Source organism: Convolutriloba macropyga, chromosome 11, assembly GCF_964194025.1.
Source record: "Convolutriloba macropyga chromosome 11, txConMacr16.3, whole genome shotgun sequence".
Taxonomy (NCBI): Eukaryota; Metazoa; Xenacoelomorpha; order Acoela; family Convolutidae; genus Convolutriloba; species Convolutriloba macropyga.
Genome location: NC_134478.1, coordinates 38618081 through 38632924, shown reverse-complemented (window position 1 = coordinate 38632924; position 14844 = coordinate 38618081). Strand labels below are relative to the sequence as shown.

The 14844-nt window shown below is 35.7% G+C and overlaps 1 protein-coding gene across 4 annotated transcripts in view; it reads left to right on the top strand.

Annotated features, from left to right (window-relative positions):
* Window positions 1-6975, top strand: part of LOC142350003 (uncharacterized) — an 8577-nt gene extending 1602 nt beyond the window's left edge. For 3 of the 4 annotated variants that reach the window (XM_075401891.1, XM_075401892.1, XM_075401893.1), the window contains exons 2-3: window positions 1853-2101; window positions 4473-6975. In XM_075401891.1, the coding sequence (XP_075258006.1) occupies window positions 4496-6043 (1548 nt within the window). In that variant the 5' untranslated portion in view covers window positions 1853-2101; window positions 4473-4495 and the 3' untranslated portion in view covers window positions 6044-6975. The remainder of the gene's footprint in view (window positions 1-1852; window positions 2102-4472) is intronic. The other variant, XM_075401894.1, reaches the window with a different exon arrangement.
* Window positions 6976-14844: the final 7869 nt, after the last annotated feature.

The following is a 14844-nucleotide window of genomic DNA, read 5'->3' as shown; positions in this document are numbered from 1 at the left end:
ACAGGCGTCGGTAGTGCAAGGGATTCGAACTGTAGCTGTGAAGCGAGGGGCATGGGTTCGGGACTGAGTTGTTGCAAAGAATGGCCTCTATTTTTGTCTCATAAATGGTGAATCTTGTTTTTCATCCACTACTGTGTTTCGTTCCTGCTCCCTTCTTTATTTCCCTTCTTATTTATTCTTCTATATCTAATTTGTTAAATGTAAGTCGCACTTGAACGCAATGGTTAACAACGCTCCTATCTTCACATGCTTTAACGATCCTTTAACATGCAGCCTACACGGCCATGCTTAAGTGACTGATCTGTAAATGTTTTTTTTGCTCATTAAGTACACAGCTTAGAAAAAACAAGCGAGACTGAAAGCCATCGACCAATATTTTTTGAATGTAGCCGATTAAATAGACAGCAGTAACAGGCGTTGGTAGTGCAAGGGATTAGACCTGTGGCTGTGAAGCGAGGGGCATGGGTTCGAGCCTGAGTCGGTTCCAGAAATGGCCTCTGTTTTTTGTGTCATAAATAGTGAATCTTGTTTTTCATCCACTACTGTGTTTCCTTCTTGCTCCCTTCTTTATTTTCCTTCTTATCGATTCTTCTATATCTAATATAATAAATGTACGTCGCACTTGAACGCAACGGTTAACAACGCTCCTACCTTCACATGCTTTAACGATCCTTTAACATGCAGCCTACACGACCATGCTTAAGTGCCTGATCTGTAAGTGTTTCTTTGCTCAATAAGCGTACGGCATAGCAAAAACAAGCGAGACAAAAAGCCATCAACCAATTTTTCTATGTAGCCACTACGGATAGACAACAATAACAGGCGTCGGTAGTGCAAGGGATTCGAACTGTAGCTGTGAAGCGAGGGGAATGGTTTCGAGACTGAGTCGGGTGCAAAGAATGGCCTCTGTTTTTTGTCTCATAAATGGTGAATCTTGTTTTTCATCCACTACTGTGTTTCGTTCCTGCTCCCTTCTTTATTTCTCTTCTTATTTGTTCTTCTATATCTAATTTGTTAAATGTAAGTCGCACTTGAACGCAATGGTTAACAACGCTCCTATCTTCACATGCTTTAACGATCCTTTAACATGCAGCCTACACGGCCATGCTTAGGTGACTGATCCTCAATTTTTTTTTGCTCATTAAGCACACAGCTTAGAAAAAACAAGCGAGACTGAAAGCTGTCGACCAATTTTTTTTGTATGTTGCCAATTCAATAGACAGCAGATACAGGCGTCGGTAGTGCAAGGGATTAGACCTGTGGCTGTGAAGCGAGGGGCATGGGTTCGAGCCTGAGTCGGTGACAGCAATGGCCTCTGTTTTTTTGTGTCATAAATAGTGAATCTTGTTTTTCATCCACTACTGTGTTTCGTTCTTGCTCCATTCTTTATTTCCCTTCCCATTTATTCTTCTATATCTAATTTATTAAATGAAAGTCGCACTTGAACGCAATGGTTAACAACGCTACTATCTTCACATGCTTTAACGATCCTTAAACATGCAGCCTATACAACCATGCTTAACTGCCTGATCTGTAAATGTTTTATTTTGCTCATTAAGCTTACGGCTTATCAAAAACAAGCGAGACGAAAAGCCATCAACCAATTTTTCGTATGTAGCCACTACGGATAGACAACAATAACAGGCGTCGGTAGTGCCAAGGGATTCGAACTGTAGCTGTGAAGCGAGGAGCATGGGTTCGAGACTGAGTTGTTGCAAAGAATGGCCTCTATTTTTTGTCTCATAAATGGTGAATCTTGTGTGTCATAAAATTTGTGTAAAATTATGGTGTCAAAACCAATATTTCAGATATTTAAGTAATCAGAAAATTTGAGGATGTCTTTTTGGTTTAGATTTGGCGTCTTCTATTCCAAGGATCGACGCTTTCAGAACAAACGCTCAAAATACAGTGGAGAAATATCATCAACTGAGATTGTTCTGCGTGACTGTCGCTTTCTGACAGACACGATAGAGTTGGACCAGAATTATTGATTCAGCAGCAGAAAAACGACAAGCTGGCTCAAGAGACACAATTAAAAGGACAGATAGAACAACTGATGTCCAAGTTAGATTCTGCGAGGAAACAAGTAGACGTTATGAAGGTAATGTTGCTTAATTAATTTTTGTAAATTAAATTTTCGATCTCATTTTAATTAAGGGCCGTGAAACCAGGTGGGGAGAACTTTCTGATTAATAGCCTCGAAGGGATAGCAATAATTTGAATTGTATTTTTTTTTACAATTCAAAGATTTTGAATTGTATTGGGGCGCTGTCTTTTTACGACTCGAAGAGTATTGGAGAAGTCCTTTTTAATAGCCGCCCTCATCTATTCAGCCGGCTATTATAGCGCTCCTATTTTTTTTTACAATTCAACGAATTTGAATTGTATTGGGGCGCTGTCTTTTTTTTAAGATCTGTTCACACGTTTTCATGATTTTGAAGTCAAATTGGAGTAGTGATTTTGGTCACGCCGAAACAGGAAGTGGAGCGAAAAAGCGAGTGGTTTTGCGCCGTGAATTTTTTTCGCTCTATTTTTAAAGTAGAGTGCGAAAACGGTGTTTGAACAAAAATTCGGTTTCTCGCTAGTGGTTTTTTGTTCACATGCGGCAATTTCACTCTGATTTTTACTGTTTTTTCGATTTTTTGGATCGGATTTTTTCTAAATGGTTTCCCAATCCATTCACAGCTCATTCTAGGCCTAGTGTATATTATATATATATATATATATATATTATATATATATAGGTTATATATATATATATATATATATATATATATATATATATATATATATATATAGGTTTATATATGTACATATGGGCAGGAATTCGGCCCGAATAATTTTGTCTAAGTTTTTAAGCAAAAAACAAGTTTCTCGTCTAAGTTATCTCGTTCAAAAAGGATACGAACTTAAGCGTCAAAAAATTTTTTGGAGTCAAAAACTCGATGAAGCACTACCCAGTTTCAAAAAACCCACTTTACCACCCAGTTTTAGAAGTGATAAAAATTATACAGGAACGCAAAGTTATGAATCGAACTAATCTATTGCAGCAAATGAAATTCCAGAATGTGTATTCTTCAACATTCTCTCCCAATGACCGACTGAGAATAGTCCAGCTTCTTTTAAAATGCACATACTTATCTTATTCTAATCAATCGATTAGACAGATGCATTGTATATACAACTGGCTCCGGTATTGTATAGTATTATCACAGTTATAACGGTAGTTTATCCTCAGAGTATGGAACTAGCTGTATTCCCATAAGGCAGAAAAAAGAGCTCTTATCGGGTTTGCCTTACTATTTATGAGAGTGAAGTGCCATTTATATGAACATTGATAAAGCAAAAATTTTTTCCATACTTCTCATAATTCTTCTTGGCTGGCAAACAGAAAACCAACGGCTTGAGATCTATTTGTTTTGTAACTGTTTGGTTACATTATTGGACGTTGCTTCAAATTCATTTTATAATTTTTGGTATCATAACACAAGTTATGGGCAGATGTTGTGCAGCCTTTTGCGACCAAATCCTATTTGTTACTTAACAATGATCTTAAAGTCAATCTACAGTGCAATCAAGTTTTCTGATTAAATAGTAGCTTAAATACAGAAAAATTATGCAAAATAAACCTGAAAGAAAAAAAATTTAAAGTTTTCGGGGATGGTCAGTGACACAATATTTTAGTGGCAAAGGCAACATAATTTGCTCAATAAATTCATAAAATCTACAGAGAATCAATTTTTAAAATGAAGCAGTTTTTTACTCATAAAGTTGGACCACGCATTATAAAACTATATCGAATTGCGCTATAACTACCAAATAAGCAATCGACTTTTAATTGATCGTATTATTTTCAGTATTCTTTTATTTAAATCAAGAGCAAGAACCAGTAACTTTCTAACTACTAAAATAAAATAACACCAGATTTTTTTTTACTTGTTTCTGCTGTGATATATATAATTTGTTTGTCAGTTTTCGATAAACTTTTGCAATGCTAAGTTTTAGTTTTTACTGTTCTTTTTGTATTGGTTAGCAAATTTTCCCTTGACATTGATATTCCGCGTAATTTCGCCTGTCACGCATTTTTTTCAAATAGATTAGCGTCGATTATTTTTCCATGACCTTTTTTTATGCTGGGAAGAAAAAGTGTTCCGCGTTTTCTTAAATTAGTTCGTCTGCTGTACGTTTTTTAAGAGTTATGTAAGTGTTACACCCCAAGTTTTGAAGTTTACAATGATAACTGGTGAATGTTTGATAGAGTTTGATTAGTAAACCAGAAAATTAGCCGCAGTTCTTTGTCTGCTTGGGAAAATCCTTTCTTGCTTGGGACAATCTTTGTAATCAATAATATAGTATACCGTTCAACTGCATTAAAAAAATTTATATAGAAACCGCGCTGTAAACTATCAGATATAACAGTTGTTTTGTTTGACTTTTTTTAGGCAATCAAACTGTTTGTGAGTTTATTTTAGCGGTTGATCTGCGAATCAAAACCATGAGCATCAACAATTATACCACAAATATTTGTGGTATTTGTGCCAATGAATCGGCAGACCTATACCAATGTACCTCTTGTCATAGTGAGAGCGAAAAAGTTGCGACAAATAAATTTATTTGTGCATTTTGCATTGCGTCTCATCTACGATGCAACCACGAAGTAACAAATCAAAAAGGATTAAAACCATTAGTCTGTCAAACACACAAAATGCTGCAAAACGAGTTTTGTCGCTCTTGTGATGTAGCAATTTGTTGGGGGTGCATTTCCAAACACAGTGAACACAAATTGAGCTCTTTGGATGATAGAGCTTTGGAATTGAGACCGAAAATATTTGAATCTTTGATTCAGTTAGAAGACGACGAAAAGCTGTTGAAAGAAGCAAAAAGTAAAATTGAAAACACAATTAAAAATCATAAAAAGGAACAGGAAATTCTTCGTGAAACATTTCTGTCGGAAGTTGAAAACATAAAACTTGAGGGATTGAAAATGATCGATGAAAACCGCAGCTTGATGAAAGAACCTTCGAAAGCTCTTGATGACGTAATGAAGTTGCAACAAAAACTACGCATGCTGCTTTCGGTATCAAGTGACCATTTAGTTAATCAGTTTCCATCAATTGACAACCAAATGAAAGAGATGCGAATTGAAAGTGTCAGAATGAAGAAACAACAAAAATCTGTCCTTTTTTCGTGTAACACGAATAATATTGCAACTAATTTGGAACAGTTGCATAGTTGCATTTCGCGAGGTCTGAAATCTGTTATCAGTGATCAAACTTGGCATTGCTGGTGCAAGGGCTTACTCTTCAGGGTTTGTGCAGTTGGGACCAAACTTTTTGTAGAGGATGCCACGATTGATAGTTCTGGAAGTGTTTCGTACACGAACTGTAGAACTCAAGTGTTCAATGAAGAAATCACTCACTGCTTTTCCGTTCTCGGCTCTGACTTTTCCAATCCGCGAATCTGTATTCTCATGAGCAACAAGACAGCTCACATATTGTATCCCTCAAGTACTTCTATTACACATTTATCTGTTTCCTATCCTACCAAAAATCATTTCTTGTGGCCATATTATACACGAAAAGAAGACTCAACTCTAACTCCACATTGGTGTTATTGGGAAGAAGGCTTGATTAAATTCACCCATGAAGCTTCTTTCACAATCCAATGTGAAACAATTCCATCTGTTCGAGTGGTGCAGGATCCCTGGATTGGGATATTCTTTATCTTACCTGACAACAGTGTGATATTGGCATTAATTAATAATAAACGATATATTCAGTTCACAATTCCTGACATTCAGCGCATCAGTTATGTATCATGCTCTCTTTCGGGTGTTCTTTTCTTTTTTTCTGCAGATGGCACCTCTTTTTACACTTCTCGAATTTCACATCAGCTCAAATTGAGTGAGCCTGTGAAACACACCTGGGACAATCAATCGACTGTTATTGAAGTCAGTGTTGAGGGATTCGAGTTTTCATTAACTAAAGCAGCCAATCCCTCAGATTCTCAGAATCCTTATCTATTCAAACTTAAAATGAACTAAACACTTCATTTGAGATTGATAATACACCTGAAGTGATCTAACTATCTTTCAATCACAGTGTTCTCTTTTGTCTTCTTCATTTATTTCTTCAATCAAAGATGCTTTACGGTTTCCAGTATGCTTTAAATAACTATATTGATGATTTATAACTATTGTGAATAATGTTTATATGTTCGCAATGATCATTATAGTGATCATGGCTTTCAATTGAAATATTTTCTGAAAAAGAGGTAAGGTAAAAATGAGGCTTTAGAGCAACGTTTTTACTCAATTAACCCGAGAGAGTAGTCTAAAAGTTGCGTACGCTTGTCAGTCAAGGAAACAAAAGGGACATCTTAGTTTGCGGTCATGGGTCGGATGTTGAATATTCTTGCGTTTATTTTGACTATTTTGAGTGCTGTTTTGTCAAGTTACGCGAAAATGTCTGTTAAACAAATATAAATATAATCATTTTCTTGTAGAACTTATTAAAAACCCTAATTTTATCAGTGTCCATCGTGTCAACTGTTTGGTGATTGATGTTTCAGACTTCGTTTTTCCTTTGCTACGACGTCCTCACTGTTCGGACACGAAAGTTGTGTTATTTGTACTCCTGCCATCCTTTCATACATTTTATAAAGAAAAACGCCAGGCAGGAGTTACAACGGTTTGAGTATTTCATTCACATGCTATTTGAGTTCTCTTTCGAAAAAAACCACATATAAATCAGAAAAAAAACCAAATCGATTCCAATTCAATAATTAAATAGCGAGTATCTATGACGCACCCTTCATTTCTGCATCGGAAAATTATTTTGCTGATTTTTCTTACTCCAATATTTCGACAATTTGTGAGCAAGAAATTGTGGAGGATATTAGTAACAGATTTTTACACTCAATGAAAGTACATGGGCAGATTTATTGTATCAAGTGGAATTTAAAGTAGTGTCTCGATTTCTGTTTTGCAAACAAAGCGAGCTTAAAGAGCCTAAAACTTACCTTTCCATACACCTTGCCATTCCAAAAACGTAATGCAAGTCGTGGTATTAGTAGTAAAAGAAGGTATTAGCTGCATTAATACAACTCAAATACAAAAATAGGGACTAAAAGAAAAGTTTAGCATAGAGCATGACAGAAATTTAAAAAGTTCGGGGAGTGTTTGCAGCGCGACCTGCATGAGAGTGACCAGTTAATTAGGCTAATATAAGCTTCAAAAACAAGATCGGAAGGATTACTAAAATCTATATAACATACATAGGAGTTGTTACCAGAGTCAAAGTTGTCATTATAAGGTGTCCAAAGAGAGTAAACGATCTGATGACAGTGACCTGTGATTCATGCAACCGAACTGTGACTTAGAAAATATTTGTCTCAGTTTCGGTTAAAAAATTGAGTTGATGATTCTCTCAAATTCATTGAAACTTTTGAGAAGTTAATGATGGGTCTTTCTGGAAATAGATAAACTTTCCCTACGTTTTTGTGCATTGGGACAAACAATGCAGTTTGCAACCGCAGTGGAAACTTGCAATTGATCTTAAGGGAATTAAACCATTTTAAAACGACAAAAGCAATTTTCTAGAAATGTGCTAAGAAGGGCTCGACCTTGACAAGACATTCTCTATGTTCCAATGCAAGATTTAGCCTCTCCCAAACAATTCCCTGCCATGGTCTGCTTTTGTCCTTGTCAGAATGACTGCAGCAGCCAATTGTACTTGACTGCAACTTTATGAGATTTGCTCCGCAAATTTTTTTAATGTTGATTTGGCCAACCTGGCGAAACGAAAAAGAGAATAACCTTAAAAAGCCTGAAACTGAATTTTTGTCGCACACGCGTTACGAGTAATTCATTCACGCTGCTGTTTGCTGCTATTCTTTTTGTGTATTATTTGCTCAAATTGAACCACATTTAGAAATCTAACATTTGACAATTCAATGATTTTGGGGGGCTACGGAAGAAGCCTTCACTAGAAGTTGAAACATCGCCTATGACAGATATGTTCAATTGACATTGAAATAAAACTACTCTCCTTCAAATGGTAAACTGAAGGAACAGTGAAAAATGAGTGGATGACGATGCAGATGCCATAAAATGGGACACCTTCATAATTAACAAGCTAGATTTCAAAGCAAAAGGGAACACTGCAAGAAACCGTCAATCCCAATACAGCAAATGTTTGCTCGGCTAATTCTGACCTATTGAGTTGGCCAACTTGGCCGAACGAAAGAGAGAACAACTCTAAAAAATCCTGAACTCGATATTTTGTCGCTCATTCATTACGAAAACGACATAACTAATCCCTAGTTCCTTACGATAAGAGAATGAGTATAACAAAGAACTAAAAACTGAGAAGTAGTCTAGTGGCAACCGTTTCCAGACAGTAGTATCAGATTAATGTAAGAAGTGATTTGCAAATCGAATGAGAAGTAGACATTGTTGAAAAGTAATTGATCAACTGCACTGGATTGAGAAGTTATGTGAATCAGTTTGTTATTGGACAGTAGTTTTGGACAATCGTGACAATTTCTTCTAACCATTGTGGACCTTCACACAAAAATATTCTCATGTAATTTGAACAACACTTGTTCATTTTCAGCCGATTTCTCGATAGGATTGGAAATTATAAACCACTTATAAAAACATGCGGATATTTTTACTGAGTTGCTCACTTACAATTTTCTTCTGTTTTTTATTTTTCTCTATTGCTTTTGCTTTCATTTTGTTATCAGGAATTCTGTTATTTCATTAAATATATCATCCTTGTTTTTGCTTTAACTACATAATTCTTTTATTGCAAACTGTTGGCTAGCGAATGTACATAATTCATCTATTTTATCCAATTTCTGGACTGTCTGATGCCTTATGTTTGAGCCAGCTGGGCACGGATTTTACGAAAAAAAAATGTTTTATGTGCACGGCTTTATAATTCTGTGACATTGAAGGTGAAAGTTCACTTGTGTCTGTGTCCGTTTAAAACATTCAAGCTTCAACGTCACCTGCTTCTGCTGGCGCTACATCAATCACAGCAGTTGGCTCGGGTAAAGTGTTTTTTTAAACTTTTATTCTCAATTTTACGAAATAAATTATTACTGTGCCTAACCTTGTGTTAAATTTCTGCTTTTATTGTCAGTATTTAAAATTTTATTGAGATTGCCTTGATTAGATTTGATTCAAAGTATTGTTTTTTCATCTGGAAAAAAATTTCTGCTAGTCTTTTTTTGGTTGAAAAATATGTTGGGGTTTATTTTTTTAATGCAATTCAAGGGAATTGGCTTCTTGTGCTCCTGCTTTTCCTGCGACTCCAATTGCTCGCATTGATGTTTTTGAGCATTAGCTTTTTTGCAGTATACTCATTGAGGATTCTATTCTTATCAGCTCTCCGTCTGATTTTGTTGTAGAGGTTTAATTAGCAGACTTAACTTAACGTAATGAGTTTTTAGCTTTAAATGGAGTTTGCTGAAGGTTAACTGGTAAGCAGTTTTTGTGTGTAGTTGCATCAAGTTCAATTTCACTGTTTTTATTGAAGCATTTCTTGATCACATTTGAAATTCAAACTTTCGCGCTTTATGCACCAAATTTTTTGATATTCAATGAATGACCACACCTTTATCATCTGTACTGAGTGCATAAAAAACACTATATATTTAGACGATGTAAAACAGTTGACATCTGAGCTTTCCTTTCAACGTTGTGTTTTGTGTAGGTTGTGATGCTGCCCTCAAGGCATTCAACAAAAACAGGGAGAAATTATAATTTTTTCAGGCTTTTAGAATCTGACATAAAAAAGCGCAAGTAGTCAAACTTAAAAAGGTGTTATCTTACAATATCCCCATTTGTAAATGCCCTGTGTCGCTTCTGTGCGTTATAGCCAAGGTTGTGGAGATCGACATTGTTTTTGTCTACTGAACCGCTTTTGAACTGTTGTTCTTTTTAGACCGAGAGACACAGACACACAATTTCCGCCTTTTCTCTCCTCTGTTACTGATTTTTCTGGTATTTGGTGTGGTTGCAAATAACTTGTAGAATTTTGTTTAAATCAAATGTCAACGATAAGAGAGTATCAAAGAAATAATAGAAAGAAGCGAATGATCAAAATAAATGTCCAAAATTTAACTATATTAGTCGTCTTTTTACACGGACTAACAAAAATTGTTTCATATTACAATCATAGCAGATTTTATTACAAGGTAATTGGCTCGTAAAAGCCTATTTTCGACTGGTCTTATACTTAATGACCTTCAAGTTGGGAATTGGTAGGCTATTGTAGGCTTCTTGTTGTGGTTTAGGTATTTAAACAATTCTTTCTTTTCAAGCATAATTCTTTCACCAAGTACATAACTGCACTTATCAGTTATACATTTTATCTTTTCCGAAATCAAAAAAAGTAAATATTCAATCTCTTGGTTACGTAAGACAAACAGCACCAGAAAACGAATAACTTATGGCAAAATTAGTTTTGGTAAACTCATAGCCTCCTTTCTTCAACACAGTCTCCAATTGAAGCATCTGTTTAATAGCCTCACAGCGATAGCTGGGGCTATTGTTGGCCTTCTCTTGGTTTTTTCAAAATTTTACTGTCGGGATTTTTGTAACAATTGTATGAGGTCACAAGCACTTTAAATTATCTTTTCGTTTGTTCGTTCAAGCAACTTTAAGTTTCGTTCTTTCAATTTCACTCGTGCATTCAATTTTTTTTAGTCATAATTGAGAATATGTTTTTGGTCACACTTGACTTACTTCAATCTCAGAAATGACTTCCTCACTTGAAAACGAACTTTTCTTCACTTCAATTTTAAAAGACAATGCCAAGTAAATATGTGTTACTCTAAATGGAGGTTTTTTGAGAGCAACTAATAGAAGCAGCAACAACTTGCAGATTCCTAGTCAAAATATAACATCTGATCTCTTAATGAAAAGAGTAATTTTTTCTGATCTGTCTTTTTTCACCGTTTTTTGAGATTGCAGATGTACGTAGCTGTTGGGGCCGTTTTCTAACAATCTGCCGGCTGTGTTTACGTAATACGTTTTTTTTAGTAATCTGCCATTCGGTGGTTGTTTCAAGAAATCTAAACAAATTTGGGGTTACAGATTTAGATGGATGTAAGGACCAAATATGGCCTTGAAACATTTCAACTTAAGCACTAACTTATTACTATTAATCAAGGATATTGAAAAGTATCACTAAACTATTAAGTATGAAATAGAGGTGTGGGAATACGTTTTTTTGTCCTCTACTGTCTTTTGCACTCTGATACCAGTTAGGTTTGTATTTTTTGTTGTTGACGAAAAGTATTGTCATCTTTTGTCATCATTAACATCTCAGCACTTGTCAAATTCTTAAATCTGAAAAAACACTCCATTTGCCATTCAAAAACCAGTTGATTTGTATTGTGGCGTTTATATTTTTTCACGATCAGTTCTGATATGGATCCTAGAGAAAAAAAAGAGCTCCGCCTGAAGTAATTATGTGTAATTCTAGAAGCAGGCTTACCGGAAGAGCTCTAGATTCGCCTAATCTCTCAATGTGGGAAAAAAGTTGAGAAAACAACTTGGTTGCTCCACGTTGGAGCAGTTTTTGACTGATGCCAAATTGAGTTTTCGAATTTGAAGTTTTCTTTAAAAAAAAAAACTAGAAGAATTTTCCTGATTAATTTTTTTCAAGATATGACTATTCCATTTCAAATTGGCACTAATGATAAAACCCAGATTGCTCATAACAACGGAAGCAATCATGGGGTTGTTCCGGCAGGAAAATTGAGTGGCAGCAACACATCTGCCAATGACCGTTAATGTGCTTCATGAAAACAAACTGTGACTTAGAAAGTTGATGTCTCACTATCGGGTATACATTTGAGTCGACAATCCTGTCAAAGACCACTGAAACATTTGAGAGGTTACTGATGGTTTTTGGTCAAAAAGGATAAACTTTCTCGTCATTTTTGTGCATCGTGATAATCAATGCAGTTTTCAAATGCAAGGGAAACGTGCAATTGGACTTAATGCAACTCAAAAGGGGGAATAAGCATTTTTAATAGAAAACGTGCTAAGTGTCCTGGAACATTGTCACGCCCAAAACCAGTGCTCGATCTTGAAAAGTCTTTCTTTATATCGTCAATGTAAGGTTTGGTTTCTCCCAACAAATTTCGTATCATGTCAAAGTGCTTTAGTCCTTGTCAGAATAATTGCAGCAACAAATTTTAAACAATTTTAGTTCTTATGAGTTTTGCTCTGCAAGTTTTTTACTTAGGAGTTGGCCAACCTTGCGGAACGAAAGAATGAATAACCCTAAAAAACCGGAAACTGAGTTATTGTCGCTCATTCATTAGGAGAACCACATAACTAATTCCTAGTTCAAAGGGTTAAAAGAAAGACTACTACAAGAACTGAAAACAGAGCAGAAGTTTAATGGCAACCATTTCCAGCCAGTATTTACAGATTAAACAAAGAAGTGATTTGCAAGTCAAATCAAAAGCAGGCAAGAATGATTAGAAAATAATCAATTGAAAAGAGAAAAAGAGACACACGACAAAAGACCTATTTACACAAAAAATCGTGAAAAATTAATGTTTGGCTCCAGCTTAACCTCAGGATTATTTTTTGTGACTCAGACTATAAATCAAGTAAAATGTATGCAATTTCGAATTTTTTTAAACTGATTTTTAACATCACGCAATTGATTGAAAACACACCAAAAATTCTGATGCTAAGTCGAAAAAAATTTGTGTAAAAATACATGATTTCTTGATTGTGTAAACCAGCACTTTTTCGTGCTCAATTTTCAATGAGAATTTTACATAATTTCTCATTGAACATTTTTTTCTAATTCAGCCAACGAAAAGCGCTATCAATACTATTTACGGGCTTGGTAGAGGATTTCATGAATCAGAATTATCAGCAAAACGTTCGAATGGATTTTTTTTTGAAAAAGCAAGACAAGCGAATTATGCAGGTTGTCATTTTTATGATCCAACCTGAACAAAAAATTCACCATAAAAAACAGAACTGTCTATTGTTATTGCTAGTTGTTCCTGCGGACTCACGCAAACAAGAGTAGCCAAAGATTAGACTCCAATTAACAGTTTGTGTGTTACTTCAATACCCAACTAACAAAAGACAAAGGTGAGAAAACCGTTCAGGTCCACTTTCGGCTGATTTTTTTTCTTAGTTTGGACACCTAAACCAGAATAGGCGTTCATAAAAAGTATTACTTTCGTGTTCATTTTATAACTTTTCAGTACAACAACTAGAAAAACAGCTGGCAATAAAATTTCTCTGTAAAATTTGCTAACTTTCCTTATACGCCCTTTCACACAAAAATTGTCTAATTTTTTTTATGAAACGAGGAAAGTATTCATGTTCGAAATCACATGAGACCCATTTTTTGATTGAAAAATTGTGTGAATATTCATCACACGCAAAAATAGAGTGATTTCACACGAGAGAGGTAAAGAGTGTTCTCTAGTTTGAAATTAATTGAGAAGTTTTATCTCCGCTTTGGAGAAATTTTTGTAGAGTAGGCCATAGCACGATACGTTTGTTTTTGATTACGAAAAATTAACTTGGGTGTTGGAGCGAGAAGAGGAAATTGCGGAGAATTTTGAGTATGTATATGCGCATCGAGCGAGGTCAATTTTTTTTTCAAATCCAGGCGCAAAATGCCAGTTTTCAAAATTTTATATTCAATCGGTTAATATTTGCTTCAGCAAAATGAATTGCTCGCAAATTGATTATGATCATTGTTTTTAGACATCTTTAATTTGCCAATTGATAAGCATTTTGATAGTAAAAATTGAAAGTAGTTTTTCGCGCCGCAAAGAGTAGGCCTTGCCCAAATGGTTCTTGCGAGACTTTTACCATGAAAACTGCACTCTAATCGAGCAATTGGAAAATTGAGCTGCATTTCTGAAGGTATATTTAGTTAGGATATAAAATGGCACAGTCAGCAAAGTACTTCAAAAAATTCTCCACGCGTTCAGCAGCCTTGTCAAATAAGCATGGATGCCCTATTGGAAAAACCGATGATTATCCAAAAACTCATTTCGGCAAAATGGAAAGTACAGTGGAAGATGGCTTTCATGGCAAAGGAAAACATCCAATTAGATGACTTTGTCCGATGACATCCAGGCTCCGTGGTATATCCACATGCACCTATATATGAACAAACAATTCGAGGACCGTATTCACAAACTCAACGGGCGAGGCCGTCTCAGAACGAACAAATGTAGATGAACAAGTAGAACTATTGCAGAAAGATTCAAGAAATTGAACTACTACGCGGAGACATGCCATGGACAAATTGTGATCAAAGAGATGCCTCAATACGATATCCTACTTTTGGTAGAGACGGCTGAAACTTCTTGACAGTAATAATCTGACAAAAAAAGCAAACATTTGACAACTCAACAAGTTTTGGCGGCGATGGAAGAAGTCTTTATTAGAAAATGAAAAAAGACTTTTGACATATATGTTCATTTCACAGTGAAATGAAATTATTCTCTTTGAAATGGTAAAAAGAAAGAACAATGAGAAAACGATAAAACCGATGACGAGGAAGATGCCGTGATAAGTGACATCTTCATATGTTTGGGGGGTGTGTCACCTACGAGTGGTACAAGTGGGAACGCACGGGCCTACATCGTGCGGCCAAAAACACACGGGACCTCGGGACAGGACGCAAGGGACCCGGAAACGGGAAGGGACTGACAACCCCGACGGTCAGCGGACCGGCCTAGATCCAGTCAGTCGGTGCAACTCATACAATAAATTTGTACGGCTAACCCCTCACTTGGGACAATAAAACCGCTCCGAGTTTTTCGTGGCTGACT